General features: G+C 36.4%; 1 protein-coding gene across 3 annotated transcripts in view; it reads left to right on the forward strand.

Annotated features, from left to right (window-relative positions):
- Positions 1–14,828, forward strand: part of LOC125232224 — a 212,933-nt gene that overhangs the window by 194,183 nt on the left and 3,922 nt on the right. For all 3 annotated transcript variants that reach the window (XM_048137863.1, XM_048137862.1, XM_048137864.1), the window contains 2 exons: positions 12,773–12,866; positions 13,296–13,450. In XM_048137863.1, the coding sequence (XP_047993820.1) occupies positions 12,773–12,866; positions 13,296–13,450 (249 nt within the window). The remainder of the gene's footprint in view (positions 1–12,772; positions 12,867–13,295; positions 13,451–14,828) is intronic.

The following is a 14,828-nucleotide window of genomic DNA, read 5'->3' on the forward strand; positions in this document are numbered from 1 at the left end:
TTTTTTTTTAAATTTTTTATTTATTTAATTCAGCATATCTTAATAACTACATGTTTTTTTGTAATAGATAATTAGATTTTTTTTTCATACTAATTTCCGCACATTTTTATCATATTTCCTACTTTCCGTGATTTACATTAGTCCGGGCCGCCATACATACATATAAAACTCACCCATGGAAAACATCCATGACTCAGGAACAATATCTGTGTTCATCACACAAATAAATGCCGTTATCGGGATTTGAACCCAACACCGCGGCTAAGCAGACAGATTCACTAACCACTAAGCCATAACGGTCGTTGAATTTAGCCGTATCAACCTGTGTATGAGTATGACCTATGAATCCACATAAGACGTTTCACCATTAACAACGGTGTGGGAATGAACCGCGACCCAATTAATCGCGAATGCAGATGAGTTATTGGCTCCGAGCCACGTTAGCCGATACAGAAACAGCTTGGATTCGCCTCTAACGGCTTGAATTGTTTGTAATGTTTAGTAATAAAAGATTGTTATTGCACTGAGTTTATTATAAGTATTATGTAGTATGTACTAACACTAACATTAAGGCTGATGTGATGTGACAAATAGGTAATTTTACCCATATAGGTAGTTATACCGGACAATGGCGATCAAATATATGAAAGAGGCGCGTTCCTATACACAGTTTAAGCTCGTGTAGGTGAACGCGTACCATACTTGTATGAGTGAATATGACTGGTAGTAACTGTAAGGTAACCGAGAGCGGATGGGCGGTACTTTCAGCGCGGAACGGGAGTGGCTACACTGTACGATAGTATACTCTTTATTATACTATAGTTATAGTCTACTAGGTATGCACTCGCGATGCATGGGTACGTACTTCTCACAGCATATTCTGAGCCCATGACAGATCTACCAAAACAAGACGTCACGTCACGCCAGCACCGTGACAAGTAATTTGTTACTAAATTACTGCTCCTGCGCAGGCTAGTGAAATAGAAAAACTACAACCGAAATACAACGCTCAGGCGATTTTATCAAGTAATTATATAGATCCCATAAGAAACTTGTTATTAGTAGGTATTATGTCATGGGAAACGTTTCCTTTACTAGAAAATACCGGTAAATTTAAAAAATGTACACGCGAATGTTTGAACTTCCATAGAAAGTTTGAAATTCGCGCCTTTTTCTAGTGACAATCTTTTTTGACCGTTTATAAACAATTTAAATATTTTTGATGTGTGTTTATTGTTCTTTATAGTCTAAAAAAGTCAGTATTAATTAACGTTTCAGAATGATCTAAATACTTTTATTATAAGTAATTGTACCTACTAAATGTGTTTAAATAACTCCAAAACATGCGGAAAACTCCGAAAAAATTGCCACTTTGAAAGTATGTTCAGGGTATTTTTTTATATAGGTAATTACGCGAATATACCATTTTAAAGGAGTCAAGATGACCATTTAAAATATCGACAAGCGCCACCAACCTCAATTACGAAGCCATTGCAAGGTAGTGTTTGATGACCCTCTTGTTATTCACTACTCTCTGGTTTCTCAAAATCTATCCATTCCGTCGCGTATCAAAACGCCTTTTTCTTAGTGAAGGCGGCACTTCAAAAGAATTTGTCCTTGGACCTATCCCCGCTTTTTGTGGGTAAATGATTGTTTCCGATATAAGTACTTTGAAAGCGTGTGAACGGAGAAATGTGGTAAAAAGTACTTAATTGACTTATACCAATGATATTTGGAATTTCATGGTTGTGTGGCCACCTGCTACAAAAGTATATTAGGAGTGAAAGCACTTAGATTTTGGTTGACAAAAAACATGGAATGGAGACAAAAACTTTGATATCCAATTCTGTGTCTATCATTTAATTGAGTCAGCTACAGTGATATACTTAGGTTGAATAAAAATATATTAAACCCAATAGGTAGGTACAGATGTGGTGCGAAAAGGGTTTCCTTCGGAAATGTTCGTATTTGTCATGCTAGTTCAGTCAATCTCAGTACATCTTGTACTGAGACTGACTGAAATAGCATGACACGTTCGTACGTTTCCGTAACAATACGAAGACAATAGTTATTTGTTATACAAGGGGGCAAAGTTGTATTTTAACGCCGAGTGTGGAATTGAAAAACGAGCAAGTGAAAGGATTCTATAGTTGAACCACGAGCGAAGCGAGTGGTTCGAGAATAGAATCTTGAACTTGCGAGTTTTTTAACACACGAGAAGTAAAATACATTTGCACCCGAGTGTAACACAAAACTTTTCCCCTCACTATAGCGAGGAAACTACAACGTAAAATATGCGTTTATCACTGCTTCCAGTAGTTCCACAGGTGGTAAATCATCTTTATTACTAGATTCACCTACTTTTATCAATTTTAAAGCAGTTAATTTGACTTTATTCAAGGTCAAATTACTTTACCCACTAGTGGATAAAATGCATTTTCGCACTGCATCTGTAGGTACTCTCGTTTCCTTTAGCTATAAAGTTATAGTGCAATTTATGCGAGTAACTAAATAAGAAATATTTATTTTTAACCCCCGACGCTAAAACGACGGGGTGTTATTTATTTATTATTCATATTCATATTCATATTCATTTAATCCATTGTAATCATGTTCATCAGTACAATAAAGGTCTTACATAGGTCTTAGTAGGTACATGATACCCTGCTAGGGCATACAATATAGGATATGTTACTTATTCACTAACTTAATTAATATATATGATACATTTTAAAATGAGGTACATCAGAATTACCATGCATCGTTATATATCTAAACTAAATTTAAACATAAGAGCAATTCGATTATAGTTATGTTAGTCGTAAACGTCAAAATAAGTTACACAGCATAACAGTAAAACCAAGGCACTGTGGAACTTATAAGTTTGACGTGTCTGTCTGTCTGTCTGTGTGTGTGTGTGTCTGTCTGTGGCATCGTAGCTCCCGAACGAATGAACCGATTTAGATTTAGTTTTTTTGTCTGAAAGCTGAGTTAGTCGGGAGTGTTCTTAGCCATGTTTCATGAAATCGGTCTACTATGTCGTGGTAGTGGGTTTTTTAAAATTTTAATTGGTAGAATTAAATATTCACATGCATTTTAAGTAATTTTGACGACCGGTCTGGCGCAGTCGATAGTGACTCTGCCTGCTACGCCGCGGTCCTGGGTTCGAATCCCGGTAAGGGCATTTTTTGTGTGATGAGCACAGATATGTTCCTGAGTCATGGATGTTTTCTATGTATGTAAGTATTTATATATCATATATATCGTTGTCTGAGTACCTGCAACACAAGCCATCTTGAGCTTACCGTGGGCCACAGTCAATCTGTGTAAGAATGTCCTATAATATTTATTTATTTTATTTGTTTAAGTAAAGGCATATTTAGGACGTGACGAAGGAAGTCAGAAGCGTCGGAAAGTAAACGCGATCGTCACGCTAGCGTCACGAATGTTGACTTTAGCCTTTTTTGGTACATTACCACTTTTTACTGCTTTTTGTCTACGTGAGCCTAGTTACCTTAATTTTAGATTTTTGTGAAGCTCTCGTGCTCTGACGTTTTGATGGTAATTTCCTTTTTATTATGGTTAACTTATTTGAAGATATGCAGGATTCCTCAAAATAATTTTGAGGAATCCTAATAATTTATTTGTAATGGCTTTCCCTAACAGGAAATAATTATTTCGTGTTTAGTACATTACAATAAAGTTTTACGTGTACTTTTAGGTATATAAAGACTGTATCGTTAAGTATGAAGACAACTTTGAGTAGCCGTATTTATTTGCTATTAGATTTTTTTCTTATAACAAGACATGGGCTTAATAAGGCACATAATAAGGTACACATTTTGTCCTAGAAGCTCGACGTAAAGCATATGGTTTAGACAGTATTGACTTAATCCTCCCGAGTACCAATTACGATTCCGGACAAATGCTACTAGAAAATTCACAAAGTGCGTAAAAGACGATACGATTGCGAAAAAAAATTGTACGGTGCGAACCTCAACGACACATGATCCACAAAGCAGAATATCTGGACATAGTCTAGCCACTGTTATTTTTTTAAATAAAATAAAGTTCAGGATTTGTGTATGGCGGCCATTTAGAGAATGTGGCATGGTGCTTACTCTAACTCCGACTTTGATGTCGAATTTGACTATCGTACACTGTTTATATTGATCTGGTTTAGGCACTGTTCAAACACCATGAATGTCAATTAGACTTTGGCCTATGGCTAATTTTTTTATCTGTTTCTCTCATCCTGCTCGCATCAAAATGTCGTCGTTGCTCAAAATTGCGTTTTATTAATTTATATAAATTCACCGCATTTATTCTACAAGTACCCAATTGGAAAACCATGAAGAGGACTCTTAAAGAATATATTTTGGCAGCATATTAACCTTTGTTTGTTGAAATCGTACGAAGAGTCATTGAAATATTCTCAAATTTAGCCAGATAGGGGTTGTCCGAAATTTATTTGCTAGACCTTAATGAAAGTACCATAAAGTCCCTAAAATAAAAAAAATATCAGACCTTCTTATATCAAATAGTGCTTACCAATACCTTGAGATCATACTCTCGGAACATAATAATACAAAATTATGCACATGTCATGTATTTAGACGAGGTTTGTTTTGTCCTTATACTTAACGATACAGTCCTTACTACCATAAATTCAAAAAATTCTGAAGTTTTAAAGTATCATTCTCCATGTACATCCCTTTGTGTATGTACTTTATTCATGGTAGGTATAGGTAAGAAAGCAATACATATATACTGTTGTAAGATTCCCGTAAATCATTATCATCCTCCTTGCGTTATCCCGGCACGGCTCATGGGAGCCTGGGGTCCGCTTTGACAACTAATCCCAAGATTTGGCGTAGGCGCTAGTTTTACGAAAGCGACTGCCATCTGACCTTCCAACCCGAAGGGTAACTAGACCTTATTGGAATTAGTCCGGTTTCCTCACGATGTTTTCCTTCACCGAAAAGCGACTGGTAAATATCAAATGACATTTCGCACATAAGTGAAAAACTCATTGGTGCGAGCCGGGGTTCGAACCCGCGACCTCCAGAACGAAAGTCGCACGCACTTACCGCTAGGCTACCAGCGCTTCCCGCCGTAAGATTCCCGTAAATATAGGGTAATAAATAACTAACAGCGATTTAGACTATTATTTTACCATTTTACCTACATTTAGACCTTTTACATACGAACCCCTTTCACAGGTTTCTAAGTATTCAATTTAACATTCCTTGCTTTATGGTTAAATCGCTTAACCCGTCTAACAAATAACCTCTATTACTCATACTAAATCTAACTACTTCATTCTATACTTATACTGACTTCTAAAAGATCTCAAAAGTAAGGATAAGGCTATTCACATAAAGTTGACTAAACATTCTCATTTGTCGCGCCTCAGTGGAAAACTACATCGCGATTAGTTGAGGAGTTCGCTTCACACGCGCGATTGGTCGCAAAGGCTCGCATTTTTGTGCGGTGTTACTGACACCGCTGTGTTGTAGACATGAGAAGTTCGATAATGAAAGATTAAAATGAAATACTTCAATTAATGTATCGTCTTTATTCATTAGTTCAGCTTGAATTCATTTTAGTTATTTACTTCAACAGTAACGGATCTATTCGTTTACTTACTTGCTCTTTCGCAAAGGGATTGACAAGAACGTCAAACTTCAAACTTCGATTCATACAATATGATTTGATTATGTTATATTGTAAGATTATCTGTCAAATTTTTCATTTCGTTCAAAATATCTGTGAATGACACATTTTGCGCATGTCTACTGAGGTAACACCATTTTGATGCTCTTATGCCACGTCCTAGGAGTAATATATAAGTCCATGGTCAAAATCAATTCAAAAACCCATACAAAGAAGTTTAATAGGTATTTTGATTGTTACTGCCTCACGTTTAGCTTTAACTAGTTTCTTTATGAAGTTTTTATGTTTTATTGTACACATCAAAAATGACGTTTTTCATTCGTCGGGACTCGGAACTAAATCTTTATTAGTGGCTGTCAACTTGATGTTCTAACACGGGAACTCACGATTAAGTCGATTGGATAAGAAATACAGTAGGTAAGTATCTGTACCTATCGTAAATGATTACTGTAATACTTAAGAACTAAAGACACTACTTCTTGATGATTTTTTCTAGATTTGGCTATAGTAATTTGGGATATTTTTTAGTAATCAGGGCACTCTAGACAATAACGGAGAGTTGTATTGAGACTACACCAAAACACCAAAATTTCATGCGGATTAATTTTTTTTTTGTGATAATATAAATAATGGAATACTTACATTCTTTTTGTAGGTTGTAAGTAACATTAGGTATTTCGTCAAAATTAATTTTATCGTGATATAAAAATTTTGCTTAAGCATTCCTATAAACATTACTTAAAAATTCTAATTCGATCGAATTAAATTCGCTCCAAATTTCGTTCGACTCAGCTTCAAGTGGTAACGCTCCCAAAACCTCCAAAAGGCTTACTAAGCTTTTTTACTAACAAGCTTTGACATTTATTTGAAGTCAAATATTTATTCAGCTTCTATAGCTCGTTATGTCCTTTTAGAGGTTTTATCCTTTTTTTACTTGATTGGTCGTTGGTCGTCACGATTTGAAAGGGCATAAAAAAACTTTTTATCGAAGTATTTTTTGATTAATATGAATGACCCTGAGTTATTTATTGGGATAAGTGGGTTCTTTATTGAAGACGCTACCTGTTATAAAATTGGAAAGCGGGGTGGGTCGTATAGAAGCTTAATAGGTATAAATTATTTAATAACTCTAGGAAGAGGCGGTCAATTAATTTTGATGAGTTATGGTAATTATAGTACCTACATAAGACGGAGCTTAATGCCTTGGTAAAAAAAAGAAAATGAAATTCTGATTTTATACAATTGAAAAAAAAACGGGATAAATAAAGGCTAGGGTCCGCAACTTCAATATGTATGTAAATATAATAAAGTAGCTACGCATACCGATGGTGATTTCGGTTTTATCCTTATAAAATACCTAAATTCTGAATAAAAATACAAATTGAAACAAATTTGAATGTGTCCCATGAATCCTATGATAAATGTGTCGTGAATGTGACAAGCATTGACTTACCTATTTACTAGATGGACAGGACCTACCACGGAACTATAGAACTTTGTCTTTAGATACAGAAGGTTGTTTAGCTTAGCAAGATGTCAGTAGTTAAGTGTTGGCGGCTGTACGCAGAATTTTGTGCAATCTGTATTGTTGTCAATATCAAAAGTAGCGTCTGAAAGGTATGTGCCATTCTCGAGTATATTGTAAAAAAATATATGTAATATTGTCTTCGGTTACCGCGATAGTTACTCATGAAATAAAACTATGGAAACGGATTAAATCGCGTATAATGAATTTAAAATACATCCCGACGTTTCGAACTCTTTACAGCGTTCGTGGTCAACGGGTGACTGAGGAAAAATTAAAATGTGCAAAAGCTACCCACTTACAAGAAATATTAACGAACCATGACCACAAATAATATAGATTTCTAAGGCAGGTTCACACACTATTAATAAAGCCAGTTATACAATATTCAAAAATTTTTTACCATTACTCTGTTAAAAAATAATTAATCAATTAATCTACACAAAATTGACATTTAATTGCGATTTAATCCGTTTCCATAGTTATATTTCATGAAAAAATATATGCTTTTTTAAAAATTATAAATGGGCATATTCATAGCCAGAACCTAGCCGAGCCGAAAACGTGGCCTACGATGGAGCGAGCTCGCCCAGAAGGTTCATGCCTTTGCCTTTACATTTATTAAAGCCACTTAAAGCTACTAAAAACAATGAGCTTATTCTTGAGCACCTTAATCTTCAAATGTGTCGTGTTGGATCATGACACGGTCGTGCTAGCACGGACCGGCCTTGAGGTGGAATTCGTTCGTGATCGTGACGGAGGCATCTGCTTTGTGAGACAACTTGACATGCATTGATCACTTTACTTAGGTTAGGTCCCTATCTAATAGACATGAGTAGTTCCTGAATGAAAGATTCAAATGAAGTACTTCACTAGATGACACCCTTTCATTCACTACTTCAGTTGAGATCTATTTAGTTCAGTCCTTCAACAGTTCAGTTTGTCTATCTTTTCTTTTACTGGCTCACTCGCTCAATAAGTGAAGGACACAGTATCGCGGGTATCGCGTCCGGCCGCCATTTCTCCGATAATTACCGAGCGCAGCCGAAGTATCACGAAAGCTTTTCGCGCCAAAACTGCCGAGCGGCGTCAATGACACGTCAAAATCGGAAACACTCCTCACACTTGCGCGTGAAAGTTATATTCCGTTTCACTAAGGCGCCACTGTCTACTCATAAACCCAACAATAAGAAATAAGAGATAATTACGCGACGTACATGGCTTGTTTTGTACTTAACATTTATCTTTTCCTGCATTTGAATGAAGCAATGTATACTGACACTGGCCTAGTAAGAATTTGTGCTTTTTGGTTACTTTTTGAGTACGAATTAGAATAACGATATTAATTTAATTTTATTATCAAATTTTATACTAAATAAGTCTTTAAAACGATTGCATAAGTCACTTTTTGGGCTATAACTTCTAAATAACTTTACCTAGTTTTCGTTTAAAACGCATTTCACATTTTTTCGATTCAATTCATAGAATTTTATTTGAATCATTCATATTGAATGAGATTATCTGTCAAACTATTAATTCCTTTCAATATATCCCTGAATGAGAGAACTGAAACCAATACTGTTGAAACAGATGGGTCCATTGAGCTACTGAACTAGTGAACTAAAAGACTGAAGTACTTCACTGTGGACGAAAGATACATATCACTCTTTTCTTTTTGGTGACACATTTTGCGCATGTCTATACTCCAATTGCTAATTCGAGTCCAAAAAAACTACGACAGATACGTCAATGTCACAGCTGTCAATGTCACTTATGTCACTGTCAAAATACTTTTCATGTTATTGATCAGGGATGTAACGGAGCTCTGCTTCTGCTTCCGTTTCTGCGGAACTTCCGTTTTGTTTTACACATCCGCTTCGGTTCCGGTTCTGTTATTTTTCAAACGGAAGTTATAGCGGATGTCGAAACCTAGCGCGACGGTGGGACATGAGCGGCGTACATCAAAGACCAACAGGTTTATACCTGTCATTCGCTCATCTCTCCGCTGCCACGTGTTGCGATACCAAATATAAATCGCTTCATTCGATTTTCGCGCCAATATTTTGTCCTGTCCACCTAGTTCTGTAGCAAGTGAACAACTATTCAGTGGTGCAGGGCTTATATCTACGATCCCCTTAGAAGCAGACTGCAGGAAGATGAAGTTGCCAAGCTTTTGTTTATTAAATACAATTTACCTACCTACTTCTTTTAGAATCACTTCATTTAATTTAAAAATTTAATTGTGTGCTAACAATTACACATATGACTTCCGGTTGGGACGCCATCATAGCGGTCTCATGTCGTGAATAATTTATTTTTCTCTTACTCATTAATGTTGTTTAAAGTGTAATATTGATAGCGTATTATGCAGTAAACTAATGGTGTAGTGAGAAGCTGATGAAGAATTGTTCTCGAAACGCGTTTAGCCTCTTTTTTGTCGTAAACGGCCGGTAGTCCACGTGCTCTTGTAAAATCTAGCTATCAATTTACAAGTGCTAAGTCACCGTACAATGTCGTACTTACCGTACAAAAATTACTAATATTAGCTCATATCACCTTGACACTGGCGAAATAGTCCCAATGGACTGAAGCCATTTAATTTTAAATTTTAATTACACATATTTTAACTTGAACTGGTTAGTTTTGGATTGTATTATACCTAACGGGTAAATTTTCTTTCCGTTTCTAAAACCTTTTACGGCATAAAAAAGGTTTATTATTCTTATGTGATTTTTAGTGAGTAAACAACTAAACTAAGGTGATTTTAATTTTTGGATTGTATAAGTAATATTCCAAGCCAATTCTTAGGCTCCCCACAGACAGTCTTAAAAATTCATAATCTTAAAAAAAACTTGTATGCAAATTGACAGTTCAAACTGTCAGTCAATCTGTCAGTGTCAGTTTGAACTGTCAATTTGCATACAATTTTTTTTTAAGATTATGAATTTTTAAGACTGTATGTGGGGAGCCTATGTCCATAAACACCTAAAAGTTCTAGGTAATTTAGTTATTTTTGGTTTGTGTAATACTTATGTGGTATTTTTATTTTCATTTTTAACATCTATAAGTTCCGCTTCTGGTTCCGGTTCCGCTTCTGCTTCCGTTAAACTAAATTCTAAACTTCTGCTTCCGCTTCCGCTTCCGTTAAAAGCACTTCCGTTACATCCCTGTTATTGATACCTGAAGTGATACAAGCGCAATACCAACTTTACAACTAAAAATCACGGAAAAAAAGAAAAAATATCGAGCGACCTAGTATTATGTAAATAATAAAAGACTATTAAATATATAAATCAAAGGATTGAAATAAATAATAAATAATTTATCTTGGCGTGTGTTTTTATAAAATGGATTATACTATTTTACAAACATTTTATTGCAGTGGCAACATCGTAGTAGTTTTTTTGGACTCGAATTAGCAATTGGAGTATACTATCTAATGTACTACATATATGTATCTAATATACTATAAGTATGTTTTTTTTTGTATGCCATCTTTAATTGCCGGAGTGGGGGGAGGGGACCACAAAACTGGTTGACAACATATGTTTATAGGATGTCTCATGTCTGGAATCTATACAATATATATTAGAAGTTAGAATGAGATGCGCTATTTTTGCAAACGAACATCCCCCTGCAGCATGTATGTATGTATTAGTAGTCTGAAAATAGGAACACGCAAATAATGACACTCTGATAAGCGATATTTTCAGTTCAGATGGTGTTTTTCTACGCACGAGTGCGAGAAGTGGTTCACTTGTCAGGTCGAAACCTCGGAGGGCCATCTGTACCTACTGAAAAACGTCGAACGATACACGTGCGAAAAGGAAATTCGTAACTCGTGTCGATTTAAAACACCACTCAAACTTCTTTTTACACACTTGTATCTTAATCTATTTTTCAGTACAGATGGTGTTTTTTTACGCACTAGTGCGAGAAGTGGTTCATTATATGCCAGGTCGAAACTTCGGAGGCTCATCTGTACTGAAAAACGTCGTACGATACACGTGCGAAAAGGAAATTCGTAACTCGTCCCCAACTTCCTTTTTTACGCACTTGTGTCGATATGTACTATTATTTATTTATTTAAACTTTATTGCACAAATTATCAATAAAAAGTACAAATGGCGGACTTAACGCCTTAAGGCATTCTCTACCAGTCAACCATTGGGCAAAACAGAAATCGCAAACTTATCCATTTTTATCTCTAACTTTTATTTAATACTATACTTATACCTATTTTTTTCGAAATTTTGGTCCGTGCATCACGAGTGCTATAATCTAATAGTTTTTCTGCTAATATGTATTAGATTTAGATTCAAGGAGTGAAAGAAGGAAAGAAATTAAATATTTTATCTATATAATTTAGGAAGAACTCGTACGGAGTCTGTTGGCAGTGGTTGGTAGCATACCGTGGTGACAAATGATCGCGCATGCGCACTCGCGACACGAAGTTGACGTCATTCGTTAATGATTCATAACGGATAAACTTTACGTCGTTTCTAAACGTACAAAATTTGTCCGTTCGCACAGTTTTTACTGCTAGCGTCTGGTGTCCACGGAATTATGTGCAGTCAATATCAAAATTAGTACAGGATATTAGCGTCCAATGTTGTGGTCTATCAAAGAAGCGAATAAAAAAAATTTTTTGAAGAAACTCCCGACCGCGACATAGTAGACCGATTGTCATGAAACATGTCTAAGATCACTCCCGACTAACTCAGCTTTCAGACAAAAAAAAACTGAATCTAAATCGGTTCATGAATACGATGCCACAGACAGACACACAGACAGACAGACAGACAGACGGACAGACAGACAGACACGTCAAACTTATAACACCGTCGCCGCCGTCATTTTTGCGTCGGGGGTTAAAAACAGCTCCAAGATTTTTTCCGGAAAATTTCGCGTTCGATTTACCCTCTTAGGAAATATTCTCTAGACAAGTCTTAGGTCACATTGGTCGATGGGGCTGTAGATTTTAATAACGCAAGCTATGGGGCCCGCAATCGGGGAATTAGTTCATTAGTTCTTCATTAGTTTCTAGGCGACTATGGCTAGCGGGAATTTGTATTAAAGTTACTCAAAGTAATTTTCGACTAACATTGATTTCATGATAACATTGATTGTCTGTCTGTCTGTCCCTATTCATGATTAGATCTTTGAAACTATATGGTTTTTTAAATAGAATAGGAAGATTTACAATTTTACATGTGTTTTATGTGTTTATTTTTTCATGCTTTTATGTATTTTAGTTACTAAGTGCTTTGGTTTTTACTGTCATACCTACTGTGTAACGCATTTGAAATAAAATAAATAAATGTACCGTGCGAAACCGGGTCGGGTCGCTAGTCTAAGCTATAAGAGAAAGTAAGATCCTTTTGACGAGAGGAAAGCTTTTAGGAATTAAGGGAAGGCATGTTTATTTCTAAATAAATAACAATTGTACGTCTCATGAAATAAAACTATGGAAACGGATTATACGCGATTTAATCCGTTTCCATAGTTTTATTTCATGAGTAACTATAGCGGTAACCGAAGACAATATAATTGTATGTCTGTTTGTTTCAGCCGGCAGTCGCGGGCGCCGCGCAGTGTGTACTCGTACCGCAGCGCGGTGGCGCCCTCTGTCGCCTCCACACACCGCTCCAAAGTCTCACGGAAGGTTTGTATTCGTATACGTCTATAATTCTGAAAATATATATGTACAAGTTGCACAGATTTCAGTGAATACATATAATACCTACTAAGGCTATGCATCCAAATGTTATAGATGTGATCTTTTCCAGGGGGTAAAAAATTATTCCAGATTTTGATGTAATTCAGTATAAAACAAATGAGAATATTACATAGGTAGGTTGGTAGGTACCAAAATTACCTAGGTTCATACCTGTATAAGGACACTAGGATCTTGAAGGTTTCATTTTAGATTACATTATTTCTCTGGATATCTATATTGATGGGTTTGGTCTCATTTTCGTACCATCAAAACAAACGCTAAGACGCCACTGTCACTGCACAGAAAAAACTAATTTGCGAACACATCACATCAGTCATTGGTGCACATTTTTAAAAATCCTTTCTCGCATTCCAGGCGGGCGTGAAAGTAGACGCGATGGCGGCCCCCAACCCGTTCTGCCCCAACGTGAAGGGCATGTGCTGCCTCATGCTGCTCCTCAACCTTGGCCTCATCCTGGTGACGCTGGGCTTTGTCATCGTACTGCAGTTCTTCGAGCCACTCTTCGTCTGGTAAGGTTCACCTAATATTCTTAGGGCGCCGAAAATAAGAGCTCGCCAAAAGACATCATTGGTGTGAAGATCAGGATCTACCCCAAGTGCATGTGTTTTTTTATTTATTTTATTTATTTACAAAACATGTTAACAACATAACAGTCGAAACTAAATCACTGCTAACTACATAGAATAAAACATACAACACAGTAACAGTAAATAACAACAAAAGATATCTAAACACAATTTATCTTACATTTTAACTGTAGTAGGCCTTGCATCCATCCTCTCACAGAATCTCAGACACTCATCACGCACAACAACCTGTCTGCTTGCAAATAAGTCGCACTGAGGGGCTGATGCGAGGAGCGCATTCAGGAGGACCAAGGAACGCACCAGAGGGGAAATTGAGTGTTATCAATGCTTCATCGTTCTCCAGTATTTTGAGTCACTCTTCGTGTGATAAGTATTCTTTTCTCTGGTAATCTTCCTTTGAAAAGTCAAAGGCGGGGTGGTCTAAGAATGCTGGTGGTTAGTCCCCAGATAGATCTCCAAGTCACTCTTCTGTAATTCTTCGAGCTATAGGTACTCTTCGTCTGGTAAGGACCTTCTTCAAATATATACTAGCATGCTAATCCCTTGGATACCACCAGTTCGAACCACTCTTTACTTCGATAAGGCTTACTAAGATAAGATACTCAATCTATTTAGGATAACAAGCAATACCTAATATAAAAGAGTGATAGAGACACAATGGCGTTTCGTTTCGTTTTCTGCCGACGATTCTCATCTTGACTTACCCTCAATTATCTTTCGTCTGTTTCAGTTACGATAGGAAATGTAACAATTAATGACATCTTGATCGTTCTCTTTCGTCTGTGTTTCAGTCAAGACAGGAAATGTTATGATTTATATACTAGATACAACTTCAAACAGACCGTCTTGAATTGTTTACAAACAAATGCAGTTTGCCAAATTGTAGTTTCGCAACTGTTCTAGCATGCATGTTGCCAAATCATTCATCGAAGACGTGCATTCGCATAGATTGCAACCGCATCGTAATTATTTCATGCGTAATACAACAATAGGAATGATGAGGTCAAAGGGTAGCCATTATTGTTACCTACTCGCTTCATCTCGAGTCTGAAATCGAAGATAGTTCACACGGTATTATCTGATAGCCAAGTAGCTAACGAAATCCGAGGTACATTGGGTTTAAAAACAGACAAATATTATAATTGATTTCAACCGTAGATAAATCGATCGATCAAATCCGATTCGAAGGGATACACTTCCTACCACATACCTACTTCACTCTACTTCATCATTATCCTTGCGTTGTCTGACCTTCCAACCCAAAGGGTTCCTAAGTATGTAGGCCTTATTGGAATCAGTC

The sequence above is a fragment of the Leguminivora glycinivorella genome, chromosome 12, assembly GCF_023078275.1.
Source record: "Leguminivora glycinivorella isolate SPB_JAAS2020 chromosome 12, LegGlyc_1.1, whole genome shotgun sequence".
Classification (NCBI taxonomy): Eukaryota; Metazoa; Arthropoda; class Insecta; order Lepidoptera; family Tortricidae; genus Leguminivora; species Leguminivora glycinivorella.